Raw genomic sequence first — 21,646 nt, forward strand, 5'->3', positions numbered from 1 at the left:
TAGAAGTAGAATTGTCTTAACTATCCAGCTGTAGACTTCATTCCCATAAAGCCTTAAATGATAACAGTCTGGAAGCAATAGATGTAGTGACCCGAGTCAGACAAGTCTCCCATTTCAATAATATTCATGTTGTCTGCAGTTAGCAAGCAAGCAGAGATTTCGGAAATGAATCTGTCCCAATAAATACTCAAGTCCTTAAGTGAAAAAATCACCCCCCCCTCACAAAAAGACTCAGTTGCACAGATTTTCCCATTAGGAAATGGGCACACTGGCTAATCACACCTACCCTGCCGGTCTGACAAGTAGGTAAATTGCTACCCAGTGCTACCGTATTTCACTTCTCGACAGCACGTCACGCCCGCTGTATCTCAGCTTTGATAGCTGCCAACACTGACTAGAAGTATGACACTGCAGTTCATTTCTAACCTGTACACCATGCTCTCAGGACCAGTCTCCTCTTAACCACAAACCTGGCTTAACCCTCAAACCAATACAGCGATCTCTCATGTCCGTCACTCAATGCGAACAATGACTGTCATAGCACTGTGAGAAATAATAGTCTTTCAGTATCTTCATTTTAATATGTGCCGCGAGTAAAGTAACATTCAGCAATTAACTTGACTGTCATTCTAATGATAAAGTATATTGTTCAGAAGTCAGTGTGAAATTAGGTGCCTAACAGGCACCCCAGCTATAGCATGGGGTGACTTTCTAAGACAAATAAGATGTCTTCAGTTTATCAAGATTTTGAAGCTCAGGAGCAAATCACTTATTATTTAGGTGAAATCTAACACTGGAATGATGACTGACGATTCAGATTTTGTTGCAGCTGATGGTTACCACAAAACAGAGGGATACTAGCAAAGAAAATGGTTTTTTGGTAAAAGAGGCTGTTGTGACCTGAAACTTCCAGACAGATTAACACAGGCTGTCAGTCCAATAGTTCGTCGGGACCTTCGCCTTCTGTGGGAAAGGGCTCAACTGACAGCTACCCGACAACTCACAACCTGTGCTGCTCACAGATGTACTTCCACCAGCATCTCGTCTGCTACCTTCCCAACTTCAGGGAGTGCCAGTTGGTCAATTGGCTGGATTCAGGAGTGCTACTCTTGCTGGTTTCATGGGAGAGCAATATTTCGAAAGGAGGAATGCTTTGACTACAGGCAAAAGTTGAATTTTGGTACAGGTGCCTACCAAATCTCAAATATAGGAGAATCGTCTGACAACACGTCGCATGTATATCAACTGATAAAACAGAAAAGAATATATGTACGAAGTGCTGTGCATCATAGAAAAAGAAATCAGCACATAAATGCACCAAACAGGGTCAGTCAATTTGTCTGGAATGTAGTAGAAAGATGTGCATACACTGTGCAAATTAGTATTTTCAGATCATTTGATTATTACCAATGTTTACACTTTCTGCAGTCTCATTTAATTCTACAGCTACATCCAGCACCGCAGAGGATACATCCCAATGCACCAGTTATTTGGGGTTCTTCCCATTCTATTCCTGCATGGAGTGCAGGAACAATGATTGTATGCCATTACACACTTTCATGCTCATTTTGATTAACGTGATCAACGAAGCTTTTTTTTTTTACAGGTTTGCCACAAGTATCCTGAAGAGAAATTACCCGATTTTTCCCTGACATTCTGAGATCTCAAGGGTAAGTAAAGACCCAGGTTTACAAAAAATGTAAGGACGTCTGTATTTCTTTCCTGTGTGAGCAAAAACAAGTACTAACATCAACATATTTTGTAATGACCTGATTTTAGATGGAGAAAGCAACCCAAAGTAAGTGGTTTCATCAAAACCACTTATTTCAATAAAACAAAACCTATGGTGACAAAAATATGCATTTCCTTGGAGTTGCAAGCCAGATTTAAAATACTCTCACTGATTTCAGAAATAACCTCAGAAAAAATGTAGGCCTCTAGAAAGAAGTGTAAAGTGTGGAAGAATTGTGTAAACCAACACTACAGGTGACCACCTGTAAGATGTTGGTTCTACTAGGCTCATTGTCAGTTATTACCACAGTGTCATGTCTCATTTTACAGGTATTGTGTTATCTTTCTTCAAGATATCTGACTCAATAACATACAAACCACCAGCGACTAACAATTTTCTTATTGTCTATCCTTTCTAAACTGCTTTCGTGGTGCAAAATATACCAGTATAAAACAGCCTATAAAACACTGCACTGTACAACGTACTTGTGAGAGTCAATTCCTAAAACCCTTCGTGTGTGGCCTCTCACCCACCGAGGAGCCCAGTCCTCGGATAAACCGTGTAAATCTGCTCCATTATGCCACACACGAACAGACCCGGAACCTGTGGCCGGATCAGCGAGACTACACCCGAAGGGCAGGGCTCGCACGTTAGCGGGAAATGACGCGCTTCGTATCGGCAGTCCTAATCTGTTACAGATACCCTCAGAAATGGCCAGCAGCTTTGGCCCGTCGCAGAAGTCCACTCGTTTAGCCAGTTATTCGTGTGTCGGACACCGTGTTGATGAAATGAGACCGCAGTGCTGAATCCGAGCAACAGATAATTTGCGCAAATACTCTGAGAATCAGTACTAGTGAGGAGAGGTAGCAACTCACTGTGAAGACAGCCACTGAGCTGCAGACAGGCATGTAGGAAAGACAACCGGACTCTCACAACTGAATTTTTGGCCATAGCTCGTGTCAGAAAATGAGCGCGCGCACACACATACACACAATTACTCGGCCAACTCGCGCACACATTACCATCTCTGGCCGCTTTGTCAACAGTCTCCGAGAATCAGATCGAGACAAACCACTACTCGTGCCCACCTGCCTCTCATTGGCAGCTGCTAAGCTAGCAGTAAATGGTGGCAGCACTGACTGCTTCCTGAGGGAATGGGTACGAAGGGGAGAAGCGGTAAGAATGAGGGGTTAGGAAGCGGCACCTAGCCAGCGACAATGCATGACATCTCAGTGAACAAACCATTTCACCTTCCGAGACAAATATGAGGTTTTCCTTTTTTCTTCAAATTTCCATGACACATTTAAAATTTCCTGATTTACAGAACTTGTGGCAATCGTGTTGTAAGAGCTAAATAGGATTTCATCTACTCTTAATATTAAATAGTTTACTATTCAGCTACTGTAGTTACCTGATGAAAATATTACACGGTCTGTGAGACATCTCATCTTTCTACTTACATTTAAGAGATGTTTCATGTAAGGGTTAAAATTGCATTCAATTCATATGGTCCTCATTTCAATTGATCAAACTGTCAGATTCAGTGAAATTAAGGATGTCTCCGAGTGCATAATGTGGTGTTGCAGTGACTCCAGTTCACCAAAAAATTTAAACATTCATAATCACTGATTTAGTTGTCCGATGGGAAATATTTCCAGGAGTACCAGGTCCTGCTCGTGTCAGAGCCTCGCGAGCAATCAAACACTGAGATCTGCATTATGATTTACAATCTTTAGAATCATATCATTATAACAGCTCTTAAATTTGACATGTTATCTTCCACTCTGCATTCTGTTGTGTAAATGCATTTAGTATGTTAAGCAAGTTGGCGAACTGATTCACATTTTACACCTTCTCTACAGTCTGTGAGAATTTCATGACATTTGTGATTTCCAGTAACTGAATTGTTTGTGGTTGGCCATAACTCATCTCTTGATAAGTATAATGATCAATTGAAGAATGTATTATGCCCAATCTGCAGATTAACCTTCCAGCAACACATCACAATGTCCCACAGCAGTATCCTTGGTCAGCGGTATTTACATTTACCATTACAAAATTAGATTGACAAACTAGGCAGCCTGGGACGTTGTCAGTAACCTGATGTAATTTCAATACGTTAGTGACCTATATGCTGAAGTTTGCAGCAACTCCATAGTTCATGAAGTGTTGGCGGAAGTATGGGTGCCTATATTCTCACCACTAACCATTGGATTAACAGTACACACAAATTTCAGGCTGTGTTAACAGAAGTACTGGACACTTCTGGGAAGAGCATGTGGTGTAAGATTCTTGAAACTGGTTTACAAGAATACCACACCAGAAGCTCAGTGAAAATGATGTCTATTTGGAACACAGTCAAGATCAAATGTTAATGATTGATGCTCTGGAGCAGTTTCAATAGAACTCTGCTCTCCTGTGCCAGTCAAACATTTGATCTACTGCCAGTAGACTAAGTGTAAAACACTACTGTTTGGGAATCTCAGGGTAGCTGATGGTAGGAGTTTAGGAAGTCTCACCTGCAGGAGGAGGACCACTATTAGGAGAAGAGAGAAGTGGGAAGGAAGAGCAGGTAAATATTTGAATAATTCAATGACACGTTTCACAGTAAACCAGAAGTTTATTTGCTTTATCGAAAATGGTACGAAAGGTCCACCTTACACCGTACGAATCCCACTCAGAATATCGACGACAGCCTTCCTATTGTACGCCTGGGCAAGTTGTAGAGGCGTCATGCCGTATCCGGCAGCGGATCTGTCTGCTCCCAGCCGCAACAACAGGTTGACCACGGACGCTTCACCACACGCGGCGGCAACCTGCAGAGCCGTCTGCCCGCTGCCGTCCCACGCGTCTTTGTCAGCCCTGTAAAACAGCAAGGCCATGGCGACTCCCTGTCTGCCGTATCCCGCTGCCACGTGGAGGGGCGTCTGCTGCCAGTTATTCTGTGCGCTGACATCGGCACCCGCCTCCAACAGCCAGTTTACGGCCAAGACGTCGCCACCCTTTGCCGCCTTGTGAAGTGCCGTGTTGCCGTGTTCACACCGGCAGTTTATGTCTACTCCCTGTGCCAGGATTTCTAAGATTTCGGCCATGTTTCCACATTCTGCAGCCTCGTGCAGCCACTTCTTCAAGGCTTCCTCCTTTGCGGCACTGGAAAACAGGGAGAGATTATTTTCTACTGAAATTTACTGTCACAGTAGATGGTCGCAAAATTATTAACTATACCAATTGAATGCTATAAGCCCACAATATCAGTGAGAAATGTGTATTAAGGTTTGTAAGTTTGCTCCAGGATGGGGAAGGAGATTTTGAGGTTACACAGAATTACTTGACATTTTTAGAACTCTAAGAAACGTCAGAGGGTGGTGTACCAAATTAGACCTGCCACAGGAAGCAGAAACCAGACAGATACACAGATCTGACAACTACTGCTCTGGTACAAAGTGCTGCTCAGACTTTATTGAGAAACTGGCACTAAATTTCACTAGCCTGTCAGCTACCACACAAGAAAGTCAGCCATCTGACAAGTTACATTAACACTACCGATTATGGCAGCTTATCAGTCCAGCCCTTCACGCTACCCTTTCACCAAACACTCATTGCTGTGACAGATGTTTAACCTTAGATAAAATATACACCTGTGGGAAGGCACTATCAAGATTAAATAAATAGTTGTGATTTTTTTCTCAATACACTTGAGCACATCACACTCAAATTATACCTGACTACATGATTTACAGATGAATATTCATTCCACTGTGATCTATTAGGTCAACTATAGATGTCTCCAAATATACCACAATGATTATTGGTATAATATTTTTTCCCTTCGAAACAAATGTGCATCATCACAAAAGAAGACATTTGTTAAATAATAGCCCAGAAGAAAGAAATGAATATCAAGACTGTTGGCTGCCACCACCTCTAATTTTGCAAATACTGCTGCCCGATGACTAGCAACGTCCTACGGTATTCGACAGGGTCGTGAAACTTTCCTGCTGTTTCTTGAAAATGTATGGCAATGCATAGTATTAGAGCAGCTTTTGAGAGATTTAAGTAAGAAGCACAGCAAAAATTAAGCGAAAGATGAGCAGGAAGAACTATTTGGTGTATTCACCCACAGCACGCACTTCTCCTGGCAACACATATCAAGTAAGCGGTTTGTATACAGCAGCAATTGTGGTAGATGGGAACATGTTATTCTGAAGCCTATCTTATATGGAAGTATTTTTTATATTGAAATATCCAGCCCTGTAAACCTTTTAGACAACTGCTCATTTGAGCTAATGTCATCCAAAATTTAATTCCAGCACAGTATACTGCATTTGTATACAAGGTTTTCTATGACAAATTTAACATTTTAAATCACTACATTCAGTTAAAACAAAAATGGAGAAAAGTGCACATGCAAAATATACTTAGCACTCAGCTGTCAGAGTAAGAATATTACTGTACATAAGGAAGCACAATTCTGCTAAATTTTTTTGAGTCTAACTAGGCAAGTATACATTTATGTCCCAAATCTGCACTAAATTTTCACCGCAACTGATTGTAAACTGCAACACTGCCTTCAAAAATACAGCAGAAGGATGTGAAAGTTCCATTATATCTTCAGAGCACTAAAATGATTATGGAGTGTCTCCTTACAGAATACACACACTGATAGTCCCGAGTGCGGATCGTGTGGAATATGCGAGATTTACACTAGTGAAATACATACCTCCAACCATTCCTTTGGGAAGTGTCAAGTGAGCCTTCACTACTTTGTACGTGCTACTTACAAAGACAAACGAAATTAGAATTCCAGCTAACCTGATTTTCGCTTCAACCAAATCCGAGATTTCCGTCATCAGTCGCGGGCAGCAGGCCACTCCCTCTCGCCAGCCCTCCGTCTTGCGGGCCTCCGGAGGGTCCCGGGAGATCACCTCGACGGCGGCACCAAGCAGGCGCGAGCAACAGTGCTGCCAGGCCAGCACCGCACACTCCGCTACATTTTCTAGACACAGATTCTGCAGCAACCGGTCCTCGCAATCCTCCTTCAGCAGGAGGAGGCCGTATTTGTCTGCAGCCACGAGTAGCTCTGCCGCAGATTCTTTCCCCTCCGGGACCTCGTCCGTGTACACGTAGCGGACGAGCTGCCGCATAGTGGCAGCCTCTACGTCCGGTATCTGGACACGGCCACTGGCAGCTTCCTCCGTGTCGTGCTGCAGTAACATAGCTGCGAAGACGGGGCTCCTGGCAGCGAGTATTAAGCTGTGCGCCTCTACTTCACCACCTCGGACACACAGCGTAACGTCGGCACCCGTGCCCCTCGTCAGGAGCTCTGACATTGCGTCAACCAAACTGCCTCTGTTATTGGCCATATTTAGCACCTGAAATTGGGAGGTAAAAACGACGCATTAAAAGCTGCCCAGTTTCTGATACAGTAATTTAACAACTCGATAATGCCAATTCGAGTTTGTTTAGAACGAACACTTCAATTTCACCACTTTACCTTCAGCACCTATAAACAGATACAATTAAAGACAGAAAGCAGGATGCACAGGTCTCAGTGATATCCGAGCCAGAGAACAAGCTTTAGTATTAAGTAAAGTCCACTGCCACCACAAATATAAAAAATCCTCCAGCTTTACTTTAAAAAAGCAAAATGTTTACATTATACTCAATATCCATAATACTCCAAGCTTTAGGCACGAGCAGTTCAGATCATTCTTAAACAAGAAACAAGAGCAGTGATACAACAATCTGACCGAGATAAAAGCTCTGCCGACAGCAGTGAAAATTCCATCACGGACCAGTGAACTAACAATTACTTCAACATAGTAGCAAGCATTGGTACCAATAATGAACTGGCAAATGCAGATGCATTAGTTTTACTTTGACACAAGGCACGTACTACCCATATGTTGTCTCAAAATTACAATAAACAGAGTTGTAACTGTGTTGGCTCTAATGGTGTTCATAGCCGATTTAAAATGTTGTGGAGGTTGCTAGAAATAACCTTAAGCTATCTCTGTTATTAATGACTCATGGCATAACTGATGGACTTCATATCCTGCATTGACACCCAGCTATATATATTTTTCAAAAAGATTTTGAGAAAATAGCCTGGGATACAACACACCCATTCATCAAACAGAAACTTAGCTGTGTGCGTCTGGCATTCATGCAGGATTCTCCACAGGGAACAATACACTACCTCACAAGATAAGTGCAGCTGACTGTGTGCACTATGTATTGTGACACCTATTCACAATGGTTTGACATGCAAACTAAATGTTACATTAAACTAGAGTCCATACGTCAAGGATTTAATCAGAAACGACACCCCCCACCAAAGTTGTTCGGGAGTTAACAAAATCTTTGTCACGGTAACAGATATAATGTGAGATCTACAATGAACTGGAGTTAACACAAGCCTGTCAAGATGGTTGGTTTGTGGTGGTTGAAGGGACCAGACTACAAAGGTCATCAGTCCCTTCTTCCATAATCATGAAACACCCACAAGGAACAAAAACAAGCAACAGAGATGACAAGGGATGACAGAACAAGAAAACAGACAACGGCCAGAAAAGAGGAATTAAAAACACACAGTGTGTTACAGTAGTTGGCCAACCACAGAAACAGAAGAAAAGGGAAAAGCCAACCACCAAGAACTAAAAAGCCCAATCTAAAAGCATAAGCCAAAGGCGAGAAAAAAATAGAGAAACCCTTTGATTGAGCGATAAAAACCCCCTGCACCAATAAAACTCAAAACTAAGCCTGCCATGACAGCATCATTCATTAGAAGTGCAGGGAGCACATCAGGCAGTGCACATGTCTGCCTGAGCACAGTTACGTTTGGACAGTCCAACAAAATATCGACCACTGTCAATGCTGAACCATAGCGACAGAGGTGGGTCCTCGCGGCACAATAAATAACCGTGCGTCATCCAGGAGTAGCCAATGCGCAGCCGACAGAGCACAACAGTCCTTGCGAGAGACCCGGAGGAAGAGCGCCACCCACCGGTAGTCTGCTTGACAATCCGAAGTTTGCTGAGTGAAGGCAGGGTGCGCCATTCATCAGCCCCGGTACCGAGAACCTTCTGCCACAAAACTGAACGGATATCACACTCCGAAAGGCCGATCTCCAAAGCTGGTGCACCGACAGCCTGTCTGGCCAGTGTTCGTTACCCGGGATGCCGACTCAATTTGGGTTCCACACCGAAACACGGAGCGGCTGCAATGGGCGGGAGAGTGGACGGACTCCTGGATAGCCGTCACCAGTCGAGAGCGAGGGAAACACTGGTCGATAGCTCGTAAACCACTCAGCGAGTTACTACAGATAACTAAGGACTCACCTGAAGAGGAGCGGATATACTCTAGGGCACGAGAGATGGCGACCAGCTCAGCAGTGAAAACACTGCAGCCAGACGGTTATGAGCATCGTTCAGAATGATCCCGAGAGTAAGAACAGGGGATTGCACATTCCGTGGCAGAAACGATGCCGGTGGCGATCGTGAGAACCACCGCACAATGGCACTACGAGAAAGAGGCTCAAGAGTGGCAATGCAGATGAATTAGTCCCAGTCAGCCTTATTCAAAGCCCATCTGGGGAGGCGCCGAGGTGAGTGGCGCTGGGGCAGTGACAGAAAGTTCGGAAAGTGGTCACTACCCCATAAGTTGTCATGCACACTCCAATGGACAAACGGTAAAAGGCTGGGGCTGTAATAGGTCGATGGCCGTGGCCGAGTACATGCCGTGTGCCACACTGAAATGTGTGGAGGCATCATTATTTAATAGAGAAAGGTCAAGCTGTGCCAACACTTTCTCAGTGACAGTGCCTGTGCCTGTTGCCACCAATCCACCCCACAAAGGGTTAAGGGGGGTTGTCCCCCCAATAACAGAAAGGGTGGCGGCAATTGGGCTATCAGCGCAGCCAATACATGCAGCGGGTCACCACCATCCGGCGGAAGATAGAGACTGCAGAAAGTTAACAGCCTAAGGCATCAAAACCCAAACAGTGACAGCCTCTAAAGGTGTCTGAAGAGGGACACACTCGCTTGAAGAGTGTTAAGGACGTAGTCACAGACTCCACCAGATACCCTCTCATAAGCTGCTGGATTCTTATAATAACCCAAATAGCCACGGAGGACGGGGGTTCACATCACCGGAAAAACAGTTTCCTGGAGAGAAATGCAGAAGACAGGGTGAAGGCTGAGAAATTGTCGGAGCTGAGCAAGGTGGTGGAAAAAACTGCTGCAGTTCAACTGGAGGATGACATTGTCCACGGAGGAAAACGGCGTGAAGAGATCGAGGTGGTAGGTTACACCGCTGGATCACCTGCTGCCACCAACTGAGTTCCCCTACGATTGACTTTCACGGTGTCTGAGGGTCCTGCGAGATCTAGGTCCTCAGTAGATGCCAGAATCTCGGCAGAGCTCGTACGTTCCAGTGGGGTGGGCCCACCGTTAGTTCCTTTGTCTTAGACGTCATCTTCTTGGACATTTCTCGCAGCTCCTTGGGTTTCATTGGGTGGGAGGGCTTCACTGATTCAGTTTCTGGGACTGAGGAGGATCATGAAGCCCTACAACCAGCTGCTTGTGGGCACTTACACCACTGGCGGGCATCATCCTTCTCACTGGTGGAAACTTGGGAAGAGAGGGACCCAAGAGACGACTCCTGAGCAAGATGAGCCAAAGAAGTTTGACACTTCTCCAGCTTAGAAGAGGGGATGGATGACCCTGATGGGTGGGGGACGTTGTTCCTGAAGTAGATGGTGCAGGAGCAACAGAGCGTAGTGCCCCTCAGGTAAGGAGGCAGATGATGTGTTACGGCTCTGGGTGCCGACTGGAATTCGCTGAACTTGACGGGACTACCACTGTTGTCATATGGGCGGCATAAGACGGAGTCATTCGCACAAGATGGAGTCGTTCGTATTTCCTCTTAGCCTCAGTGTCAGTCAGTCAGTCCGAGGTCTTTTATTACGTGATTTTCCGCTCTTTCTGCAAAATCCTGCAGCCTGGTGAGCAAGTTGAATGATGCCCTCGGCAGTTGACACAGATGGTAGGCAGGGCACACGGAGTATTGGGATGTGATGGGTGTTCGAAATCTCGACATGTGACACTGGAAGTACAGCAGGAAGACATACGGCTGAGGTTCCAGCCCTTAAAGCACCGCATCAGGTGAGGGATATAGAGCTTGACGTCAGAGTGGTAGACCATCACCTTGACCTCCTCAGGCAATGTGTCACCCTCGAAGGCCAAGATGAAGGAACCAGTGGCAACCTGATTATCCCTCAAACCTCGAACATGGCAGATGAAATTAACATCTCACCACTCTAAATTGCTGTGCAGCTCGTCATCAGACTGCAAAAGAAGGTCCCTGTGGAACATAATAACCTGGATCATATTTAAGGTCTTATGGGGCACGATTGTAACTGGAACATCCCAACTTGTCACAAGCAAGTAAAGACCGTGACTGGTCAGAGGATATTTTTTATCAAAACTGACCCAAAACATGTGAGATTGCTTTTGGTCACCTATTACGACAGGCAGGAATACCGCAGGGCTATTCTAACCCCCGGACCCACAGGGGGACAAACCTGTCAAGAAGCTCTGTTCAAATTCATTCATTCGAATTTAGTTGGTGTACTGGGAATAGCATTAAGCATGAAGTGAAAGGAAGTTGCCATATTTAGTGGATTAATAGCACTATGATTACCTTATCTTATTACTGTACACCGAGATGACAACTGTCATGGTATAGCAATGTGCACATATACTGACGGTGGTAGTATCATGTACACAAGGAATAAAGGAGGCAGAGCTGTCATTTGTAGTCAGGTGAAAGGTTTCTGAAGTGATTATGGCCACACAACAGGAATTAAACTTTCCATGCGGAATGGTAGTTGCAGGTAGATGTACGGCACATTCAATTTCGGAAAGCATTACACAGTTCATTATTCCGAGATCCACAATGTCGAGAGCCTGCCGAGAATACCAAATTCCAACTGTTACATCTCGCCACCGGCAACACTGCTGAGGCACTGTCAAAGGGTTGTCAGTGGTAACAGGCAAGCAACAATGTGTGAAATAACCACATAAGCCAATGTGGGAAATACAATGAATGTATCTGTCAGGACAGCGAGGTGAAATGGACTATGGAAGCAGACTACCAATGCGAGTGCCTCTGCTAACAGTACATCGCTTCCAGTGCCCATCCTAGCCTCGTGATCGTATCGTTTGGACGCTTGATGACTGGAAAAACCACGGCAAGGTCAGACGAATCCCAATTTCAGATGGCGGAATTCTAGTGTAGCACAGAGCCTACGAAGCCACAGTTGTCAATAAGGCGCTGTGCAACTTGGTGATGGCTCCATAATGGTGGGATCTATGTTTACATTACATGGAACTGATCACTTACTGGGAAAGGTTATTTTCGGCTATCTTAAGACCATTTGCAACCACTCAAGGACAATGGTCCTGAACAATGATGGATTTTTATGAATGATAATGTGCCATGTCACAGGGACACAACTGTTAGCAATTGTTTGAAGAACATTGCGGATAATTCGCATTAATTATGTGGCCACCCAGACTGCCCAATGTGAATCCCATCTAACATTTAAGGGATCTAATAGGGAGGTCAGTTCCAGCACGAAATGATGCACCAGGAATATTTTCACAATTATGGAGAGCAATAGAGGCAGCACAGCTCAATATTTCTCAACAACTTGTTTATTCCACACCACATTGAGTTGCTGCACTGTGCTTGGCAAAAGGAGGTCCAAAACAATATTACAAGGTATCCCATCACTTGTTGCCTCGGTATATGCTCACTATTGTTGCCACCTCAGAAGGGTTTCCATCTTGGTAAGATATACAGAACACACATTTGGGAATTCCACTTATAATGCAATTTATGTTACAAATAAATTGCACAATTAGTACACATCAGTTCTATTAGATGTTAGACAAGTCCCTGTGGAATAATTTGATTCCTGTGAAATATACACAGCACATCAGAAACTAACTATATAAGGGATTTCGGATGTCTACAAAGCACCACCACTAACTGGTACTGGAGAGGAGAATTCTCTATCTCATCTGATACACAAGCTAGTTGGCAATAAACTTAACATCCATGTCTGCCAATCTTTAATAACACAACCCAGAATGGAATGAAATTTTTAAAGTTACAGGTAACTCACTTTTGTCAGCTATCATTACATATACCAATATTACAAAAGCAACAACTAATATGTTCAGGAGAACCACACACCCGACCAGTGAGTGCATCACTTGTTCTGGGGAAGTTAATAGATCCATCCTTCATGAAATCCTCCCCACTCCACCTAGAGTGTCTTTCCACCATCCATGTAACCTTCGTAACCTCTGAGTTCATCCCTATGAAATCCCTACACCATCCTCCCTACCCTCTGGCTCCTACCCTTGTAACCACCCCCGGTGTAAAACCTGTCCCATGCACCCTCCCACCACCACCTACTCCACTCCTGTAACCCGGAAGGTGTACACGATCACGGGCAGAGCCACATGTAGAAGCACCCACGTGATTTACCAACTGACATGCCTACACTGTGAAGCCTTCTAATGTGGGAATGACCAGCAACAAACCGTCAATTCGCATGAACGGACACAGGCAGACAGTGTTTGTAGGTAATGAGGATCGCCCTGTGGCTGAACACGTCTCTGTGCACTGCCAGCACATCTTGGCACAGTGTTACACCGTCCGGATTATCTGGATACTTCCCACAGATGCCAACCTATCAGAACTCCGTACATGAGAACTTGCCCTTCAATTTACTCTCTCTTCCTGTTACCCACCAGGCCTAAACCTCCGCTAATTTCAAGTTGCCGCTCCTCGTACCTCACCTGCATTCAACAACATCTTTGCCTCTGTACTTCCGCCTCTGACATCTCTGCCCATTTACATGTCTGCCGGTGTCTAAATGTGCAGATCAATATTTATGCATGTGCCCGAGCGTATACTTGTCCTTTTCCCCCCTAAGGTAAGTCTATCCGCTCCTGGGATTGGAATGACTCCTTACCCTCTCCCTTAAAACCCACACCCTTTCGTCTTTCCCTCTCCTGCCCTCTTTCCTGATGAAGCAACCTTGGGTTGCGAAAGCTTGAAATAAATTTGTGTGTGCGACAACACACACACACACACACACACACCAGCACATATACATATTGTCTGTATATAGGGTGACTGACATTTTTAATTTGTACTCTGCAATATTGTTATGTAGCACTTCCAACAGGATTACATCTACACAGCTCTGAAAAAAGCTAATAGGACTGAATACAAAATTCTTGAAAAAAATGTTTTTTGTGTAGCTTACACCACAATAATGGACAATAAATTTCATGATTATTTCAAATGCATAAAAAAATTAACATGGTTGTCTGTGAGGCAAAGGAACTGTACAACTTGCAGTTTATATTACACTGTAAGAATAAATATGAAGCCATGTGGGGAGTTACAACAATAAAACACAATATGCTGCCAGTCTACAATTTAGCATAGAATGGCATTCTAAAAATTTAAGACAAACACAAATTAAGAAAACTTCAGGCCTAGAGGAAGTACTAGACAAGTGCCTCGTGATCAAATACCCTTTCATAGAAGGCAGATTTGTACAATTCTGCTACAGGTGTCATATTTGAAACAAAATATTTAGTTCAACACTGACCAAATTTGCCTTACTAGTCAGCTTCAAGTCAATGTTTACCATGTTCATACGTATATAGCATTACGAGATCTTACAGTGTCACAAAAGGAACAGCACTTCGGAGACTACTCCAGCAACTTCGGAATTTCATAAACCATATTAAAATGCTTCATTCCACTCTAATTACATGTTTCTATGTCCAGATGCACTCTGAAGTACCTGATATTTAGCTTTTCATGTGGTTTTCGCAATACCAATTTTCTTGGACGTCCAGTACTGTATTCTCACGTTTGGTTCTTTTTTATGGTATAATGCCATTCATACCAGAAAATGAAAATTTCCACTTAAAACTGAACGAGGTTGAAATTAGCCAATAGTGCGGAATGAAACACTGTTTCGAACAAACTGCATCAGCGAAAAAAATAAATAAATAAATAAATAAATAAATTAGTAGAATCAAATTTATCTATAAAACAGACAAATAGCTTCTTTAAGACATTAATGGTTGATTGCTAATATTGTGGAAATTATATAAAATCAGAAAATTTAAACTACTGACTTATTTTGGTCTTTCATGGTTATGAGAATGTATATTAATTCACTTGATGGCTCCCAGCCACAGAAATCTGTTTTGATTTCTGTTTGATGTGTGAAAGGACCCCCCCCCCCCAACTATAACACACTGCACATGCGCAAATCTGGCAGCAAGGGTGCGCCAGCATCTGACTACTTGCTGCTACTGCTCATACGACAAAGAGCCACACTTCAAGGAGCCAGAAGTGGGAGGAAGGCACTGCTCATACTCTTAATTCAGCTCTGCGTTTGCACACAAGCCCACTGGCAACTACTCATACAAACCTATAGTATCCTTTTCTTCAGTTGACCTACATAACTCAACTGAAGAATGAGATACTAGCACAAAAAAGAAAAGTAACGTTAACCTCTGTCGACGTATGAGTTGTATCCCGAACTTGAGCTGATCTTCATACGGTAACTGCAGTACGGTATCAAATTAGACACATTGCAACTTTTTTTGCCTTTGCTAGCACTAGTATCCTATGTAGGTCAACTGGAGTACGGGATACAAATTTTACAGGTGTTGCTTTTTTCGCCTCTCCTACTACTAGCAACCTATTCTTCAGCTGATACTAGTACCAGCAGAAGTGAAAATATCGACAGATGTAAAATCTGTATCCCAGGTTGCTAATGCTAGTAAAGACACAAAATCTAAGTAACATTGGCATCCTCTACCTCAGTTGAAAACCACAAATGCAAAAAAAAGCGATATACATAAAATCTGTATCTCTCACTTCATCTGACCTAAACAGCTAAGCTGAAGTAAGTGGTATGAATTTTTTTCCACCTTCGATACTAATAGCACTGGATGAAGATCATCACAGTGGTACCAGTGACAGTGAAAAACCTCCAACAGTAAAATTTGTATCCCGTATTTCAGTTTACTTAGGTCAACTAAAGAATAAGATACTAGCATAGGTGAAAAAAACTTCAACTGTAAAATTCGTATTCCATATTGCAGTTGACACACCCTACCCTAAGTCTTCCATATTGATAGGAATACATAAAATCCAAACCTACAAACAAAACCAAAAAATAAAAATTGCTCAGAATGAAAAACAATCTTCCTAAAAATCTCATACACACTAAGAATGAAAATATGTACTGAAAGAATTGGAATGAACAGATGGTTTAATACAAGCGACAAAAATGTTACACAATGACCAGCTCTATCTTTAAAAACATTTATTTATTTCAATTTACAATGATGCTATGCCACAGAAGATGATCCATTTACAACCTACAGCTTGATAAAGGCATTACTGGTTGTGAGTAAACTATGATACATTGCATCACGTGTAGGCTCCAGAATACCATCCGCAAATAACCAGCAGAACTCTCAGCAAGTGAGCTATAGTGTGATACTGCCACTGCTGCACCCCCCCCCCCCCCACACCCCTCCCCCCACACACATGGAAATATTTGCACTAGTAGCTGTAACTGGCCTGGAGACACGGGAAGGTTTCAGATAGATTATATAATGGTAAGACAGATCTAGAAACATAGTTTTAAATTTTAAAACATTTCCAGGGGCAGATGTGGACTCTGGCCACAATTATTAATTGTACATAAAAACTGAAGAAACTTTCAAAAAGTCAGCAATTTAGGGTCAGAAATGAGGCCTGGATTAACTGAAAGAACAAGAGGTCTTAGAGGGGATATTATAGAAGAGCAATTCCACCCATCTGCTTCGACCCATTACATCATGAACCTGGTGAAAATAGCTATTCCAAGAGTCTACAATGTGGCGCCTATGATGCCACTACATACACACGGCAACAAACACGAAATTACATATAAATAAGACAATTACATTTCCCCAAAAGTACAATCAAACTAAGTGGACAACCACGGGAAACTGGGGTTTTAGGGTGAGGGCAAGCTAAATATAACAGTAAAAAGGACACACCATGATCCCAAAAGACAAAATGATACACAAAAAGAAAAAATTACTACAATCCACTACAACAAAAATGATCAGGAATCAGATACTTCCCTCGACCTATACAGGCGAAGATACCAAAACATCAATACCTACAACTAAAACAATGAAAATTGGAATCTCACATTTCCCTTGACCAATATACGTCAACCACAAATGACTATACCGAAACACCAACACCTCCAATTACAAAAATAGGAATCCCATTTTCAAGTGACCCATATAGGTCAACCATAACTGTGGATATAAAAAGCAGCACCTACAACCAAGAAATAAAATCAAAACCTCAAAGATCCACAAATCAAACATCCCTACACAAAACATTAATACATCATAAATACACAAAACATCACAACTCGAGAAGAATAGACAAAAAACCATTTACTTACCACCAGCAAATTCCCACACGGAAAACTAGATCGGCAAGCCCCCCCCCCCCCCCCAATACACACTTATTGAACGTCTTGCCACAGTACAAACAACAAACCAGTAACACCTAACGAAAACACCACACACCCACACCCACACCCACACACACACACACACACACACACACACACACACACACACACACACACAAGGGCACCATGAAACAACAATACGACATCTACAAACACAACCAACTCAAGCACCGAGCCATAATTACGTCACACACCACAACACCCTTACGTCACGTGTCAAAGCAGACGGGTGGAATCTGACAATTCCAATGACCCGTACAGTGTTTCAGAGAGGGCATTAGGGAACAATTGACAAGAATGGGGAAAGAAAGACAGTAGAATGGGTAGCTTTGAGAGACGAAATAGTGAAGGCAGCAGAGGATCAAGTAGGTACAACTACTAGGGCTAGTAGAAATCCTTGGGTTACAGAAGAGATAATGAATTTATTTGATGAAATGAGAAAATTCAAAAATGCAGTAAACGAAGCAGGAAAAACTGAATACAAACGCTTCAAAACTGAGATCAGCAGGAAGTGCAAAATGGCTAAGCAGGGATGGCTAGAGGCATGATAGATACTGCCTAATGGAAAATTAGAGATCTTTGGGGAAAAGATAATCAAGTATGAATATCAAGAACTCAGATGGGAACCCAGTTCTAAGCACACACAGAAAAGCAGAAAGGTGGAAGGAGTATACAGAGGGTCTATACAAGGGAGATGTACTTGAGGGTTATATTATGGAAATGGTAGAGGACGTAGGTGAAGGTGAAAAGGGAGATGTACTGCATGAAGAACCTGACAAAGCACCAAAAAACCAAAGCTGAAATAAGGCCCTGGGAGTTGACAACATTCTATTACAACTACAGATAGCCTTGGGAGAGCCAACTAACAAAACTACCATCTGGTGTGCAAGACTTCAAGAAGAATATAACTCCAAACCAAAAGAAATCAAGTGTTGACAGGTGTGAAAATTACCAAATTATCAGCTGCAAAATACTAATGCACATTCTTTACACGCGAATGGAAAAACTGCTGGAAACCGACTGCAGGGTAGATCAGTTTGGATTCCGTAGAAATGTTGGAACACGCAAGGCTACACTGACCCTACGACTTCGTTTAGAAGATAAAGTGAAGACAAACCTACATTTTTAGAATCTGTAGACTTAGAGCAAGCTTTTGACAATGTTGAATGGAATACATTATCAAATTCTGAAGGTGGCAGGCTTCAAACAGGGAGCAAAAGGCTATTCACAACATGTACAGAAACCATACAGCAGTTATAACAGTTAAGGTCATGAAAGGGAGTGAGGGGGGGGGGGGGGGAGAGGAGAAGGTAGAGAGTGGTAGCCTGTCTGTTCCCGATATCTATATACTGAGCATGGAGTAAAGGATACAAAAGAAAAATTTCGAGTATGAATTAAAACCTAAGGAGAAGGAATAAAAACTGAGGTCTGCAGATGACAATTTCGTTAGCAAAGGACCTGTAAGAGCAGTTGAACCAAAAGCACAGTGTCTTTAAAGGAGAATGTAAGATGAACAAAAAGAAAAGCAAAACGAGGATAATGGAATTAGTGAATTAAACCAGGTGATGCTGAGGGAATTAGATTAGGAAATGAGACACAAAGTAGTAAATGAGTTTGGCTATTTGGGGAGCAAAATAACCGATGACGGTCGAAGCAGAGATGATATAAAATTTAGACTATGGCAAGTAAAGCATTTCCGAAGAAGAGAAATTTGTTAATATCAAGTATAGATTTAAGTGGCAAGAAGTTGTTTCTCGAAGTATTTGTATGGAGTGTAACCATGTATGGAAGTGAAACATAGACGATTAACAGTTTAACCAAGAAGAGAATATAAGCTTTCGAAATGTGGCGCTATAGAAGAATGCTGAAGATTAGATGGGTAGGTCACATAACTGATGAGCTACTGAATAGAACTGGGGAGAAGAGGAATTTGTGGCACAACTTGACTACAACGGAGCAGTTGGTAGGCCACGTTCTGAGGTATCAAGGGATCACCAATTTAGTATCGGAGGGAAGCGCAGAGGATACAAATCATACAGGGAGACCAAGGCATGAATACAGCAAACAGATTCAGAAACATATAGGTTGCAGTAGTTACTCAGATGGAAAAGATTGCACAGGAGAGAGTATCAACGAGAGTTGCATCAAACCAGTCTTGTGTATTGAAGACAAGTGGTAACGGACTACTCTGCGGCATAGCCTATTTAACACATTTTATTCAAAAAACGTTCGTTGCAAAATCCGAAAACTCACAGTAAATACTGGACAAGACCCAACTACTATTTTTATGCATATAATGTACGTGCAACTAAAACTACGAGAAATGATGCAGGGGGGTCCATTACCTAAAATTTGCAACTAATGCCAATGTTTAAAAAATCAAAACATTAAAAACTATATATGAATACAAAGCCTTAAGGAAAGACATTACAGCCAACTTCACTCTTTCATGCTTGTTAATCTTAACGAAAATTCGCCGTATTCACACATTCAACCTCATTCCCGAAAAAGAATTTGAATACCACATGCTGTTCGAAACAATTTGGTCGCAAAATATGTTCAACAGTAACTGTCCTCAATCACAATGTTACCGATGGCTGTTACTTTCTAGAATGGTCAATACAATAACTGCGATAAAAAAATACACATGAACTAACAATTTTTACTAAGGCCTACTATCAGAATGCACAGCTCCCTTAAAGCTTACATCACATCTACAGTTACTACCACGTGGAACCAAAGGCAAGCATACCGTTTCATGAACACACAATATTTTTGTGGCGAACGAATCTTCAATGTATTGCAAGCAGACCACTGAAACACTTTTTCGCGACATAGACAAAAAGTTAACAGCGCCACTAAAACGATTAGGACTTACCAGTTATAACGAATGAAGAAATACAGACAGCGAAAACCGAACGGCAAAGAGAAACTCCTCTTCGGCTACTCAAATCGACTACCGTAAAACAAATGAACACGAGAGACGAGGTAATGACCACAGTGTCTGCTACAACGCGAATTGCTACCAACTTCTTTCCTATGTGGTCGAACTAATACATACATCTTTGGTTTTTTGTTTTAAGGCCATCTGATAATTTTCAAATAAGAGTGTTGGATGCATTATACAAATTTAAAGGCAGACACACTCAGACAGATGTTATATATGTGTTCTGACAGCATGTACCAGGTTATATTATAACAAGACTGAAATACAATATATATCCAGAATGTGGCAAATGTACAAGTACAGAAAACAGAATTACACGTAACATGCACATAAAAAATTATTAAATATATTCAGTTACAATGTAATCTCTAAAATTTAGTCTAATTTTAAATACTTGCTCATTTTACAGACATATCTGATTTTTTTATAACTGATTTTGGTTGGTTATTTAAGTCTTTTGACTGTTTCACGTGGTACACTCATCGTTGGTTCCAATTTTGGCTGTCTCGTGTAATAATTTCTTGTGTTATGCTCATGTATGTCTATATTATAGGAGCCATAATATCCCGATATCCAATGTATACACTGAAACGTATTTTTCTCGCTGCAGTCTATAACTAACTATACTCCAGTCAAGTTTTGCCTTTTACATTAAGGAACAATACAGTTTTGCTTTTATATACAATACTGGTTGATCGGTAAATGATACACGCCACAGTTTTTACATTAATAAATTATTTCGTATTTCCGGCCGAAATCTGCTTTTCCTGTTTTAATCAACTGAGTGAAGTGATAGTTCCTCTAACCTATGACGACAGGTGAGAAAATACAGGTTTTGCCTGGAAAATTAATTTGTTGGTGTGGCTATTATCCACAACAAATATATAAATATTGGTTTTAGAGATTGAAATGTCTTTTTCTTGTGCAATCTATATTTATTTGTGTTCCAGGTGCATTTTATATTTATACCTACAGTAAGTAAATTGTCGGCATACATTGATGGTATAAAAATGCAGCACCCCAAGGACAAAATCATTTTAATGATAAGTGAGTTGACAGGCAGTTAGTTATTCACCTAAGGAGTATATGGTAACAACTTTTGATCAAATGAACACACATGTCACAGTAAAGTGTGCGCAAACAGCAGCATCAATTCGCAATGTGCCCCCCTCTGGCAGACACACAGATGTGAATTCTCACATGCAAACGATCATAAAGGTGCCAAATGATATGCTGCAATAAACTGTCCAAAGGACCTTTTGCCTATTATTGTAATTCGGCAATGGCTCTTACAAGCCCTGGAGAATGAGTA

General features: G+C 42.1%; 1 protein-coding gene across 3 annotated transcripts in view; it reads right to left on the reverse strand.

The window, feature by feature from the left end:
• Nucleotides 1–20,349, reverse strand: part of LOC126108537 (poly [ADP-ribose] polymerase tankyrase-1-like) — a 132,379-nt gene extending 112,030 nt beyond the window's left edge. Inside the window, exons 1-2 of one of the 3 annotated variants that reach the window (XM_049913825.1) lie at nt 20,266–20,340; nt 7,008–7,104 (exon numbers count right to left, since the gene is read on the reverse strand). In XM_049913825.1, coding sequence (XP_049769782.1) covers nt 7,008–7,095 — 88 coding nt within the window. In that variant the 5' untranslated portion in view covers nt 7,096–7,104; nt 20,266–20,340. Of the gene's footprint in view, nt 1–6,544; nt 7,105–20,265 lie in introns of all 3 variants that reach the window. The other 2 variants (XM_049913824.1, XM_049913822.1) reach the window with 2 other exon arrangements.
• Between the last annotated feature and the right edge of the window lie 1,297 nt (nt 20,350–21,646).

The sequence above is a fragment of the Schistocerca cancellata genome, chromosome 11, assembly GCF_023864275.1.
Source record: "Schistocerca cancellata isolate TAMUIC-IGC-003103 chromosome 11, iqSchCanc2.1, whole genome shotgun sequence".
NCBI lineage: Eukaryota > Metazoa > Arthropoda > Insecta > Orthoptera > Acrididae > Schistocerca > Schistocerca cancellata.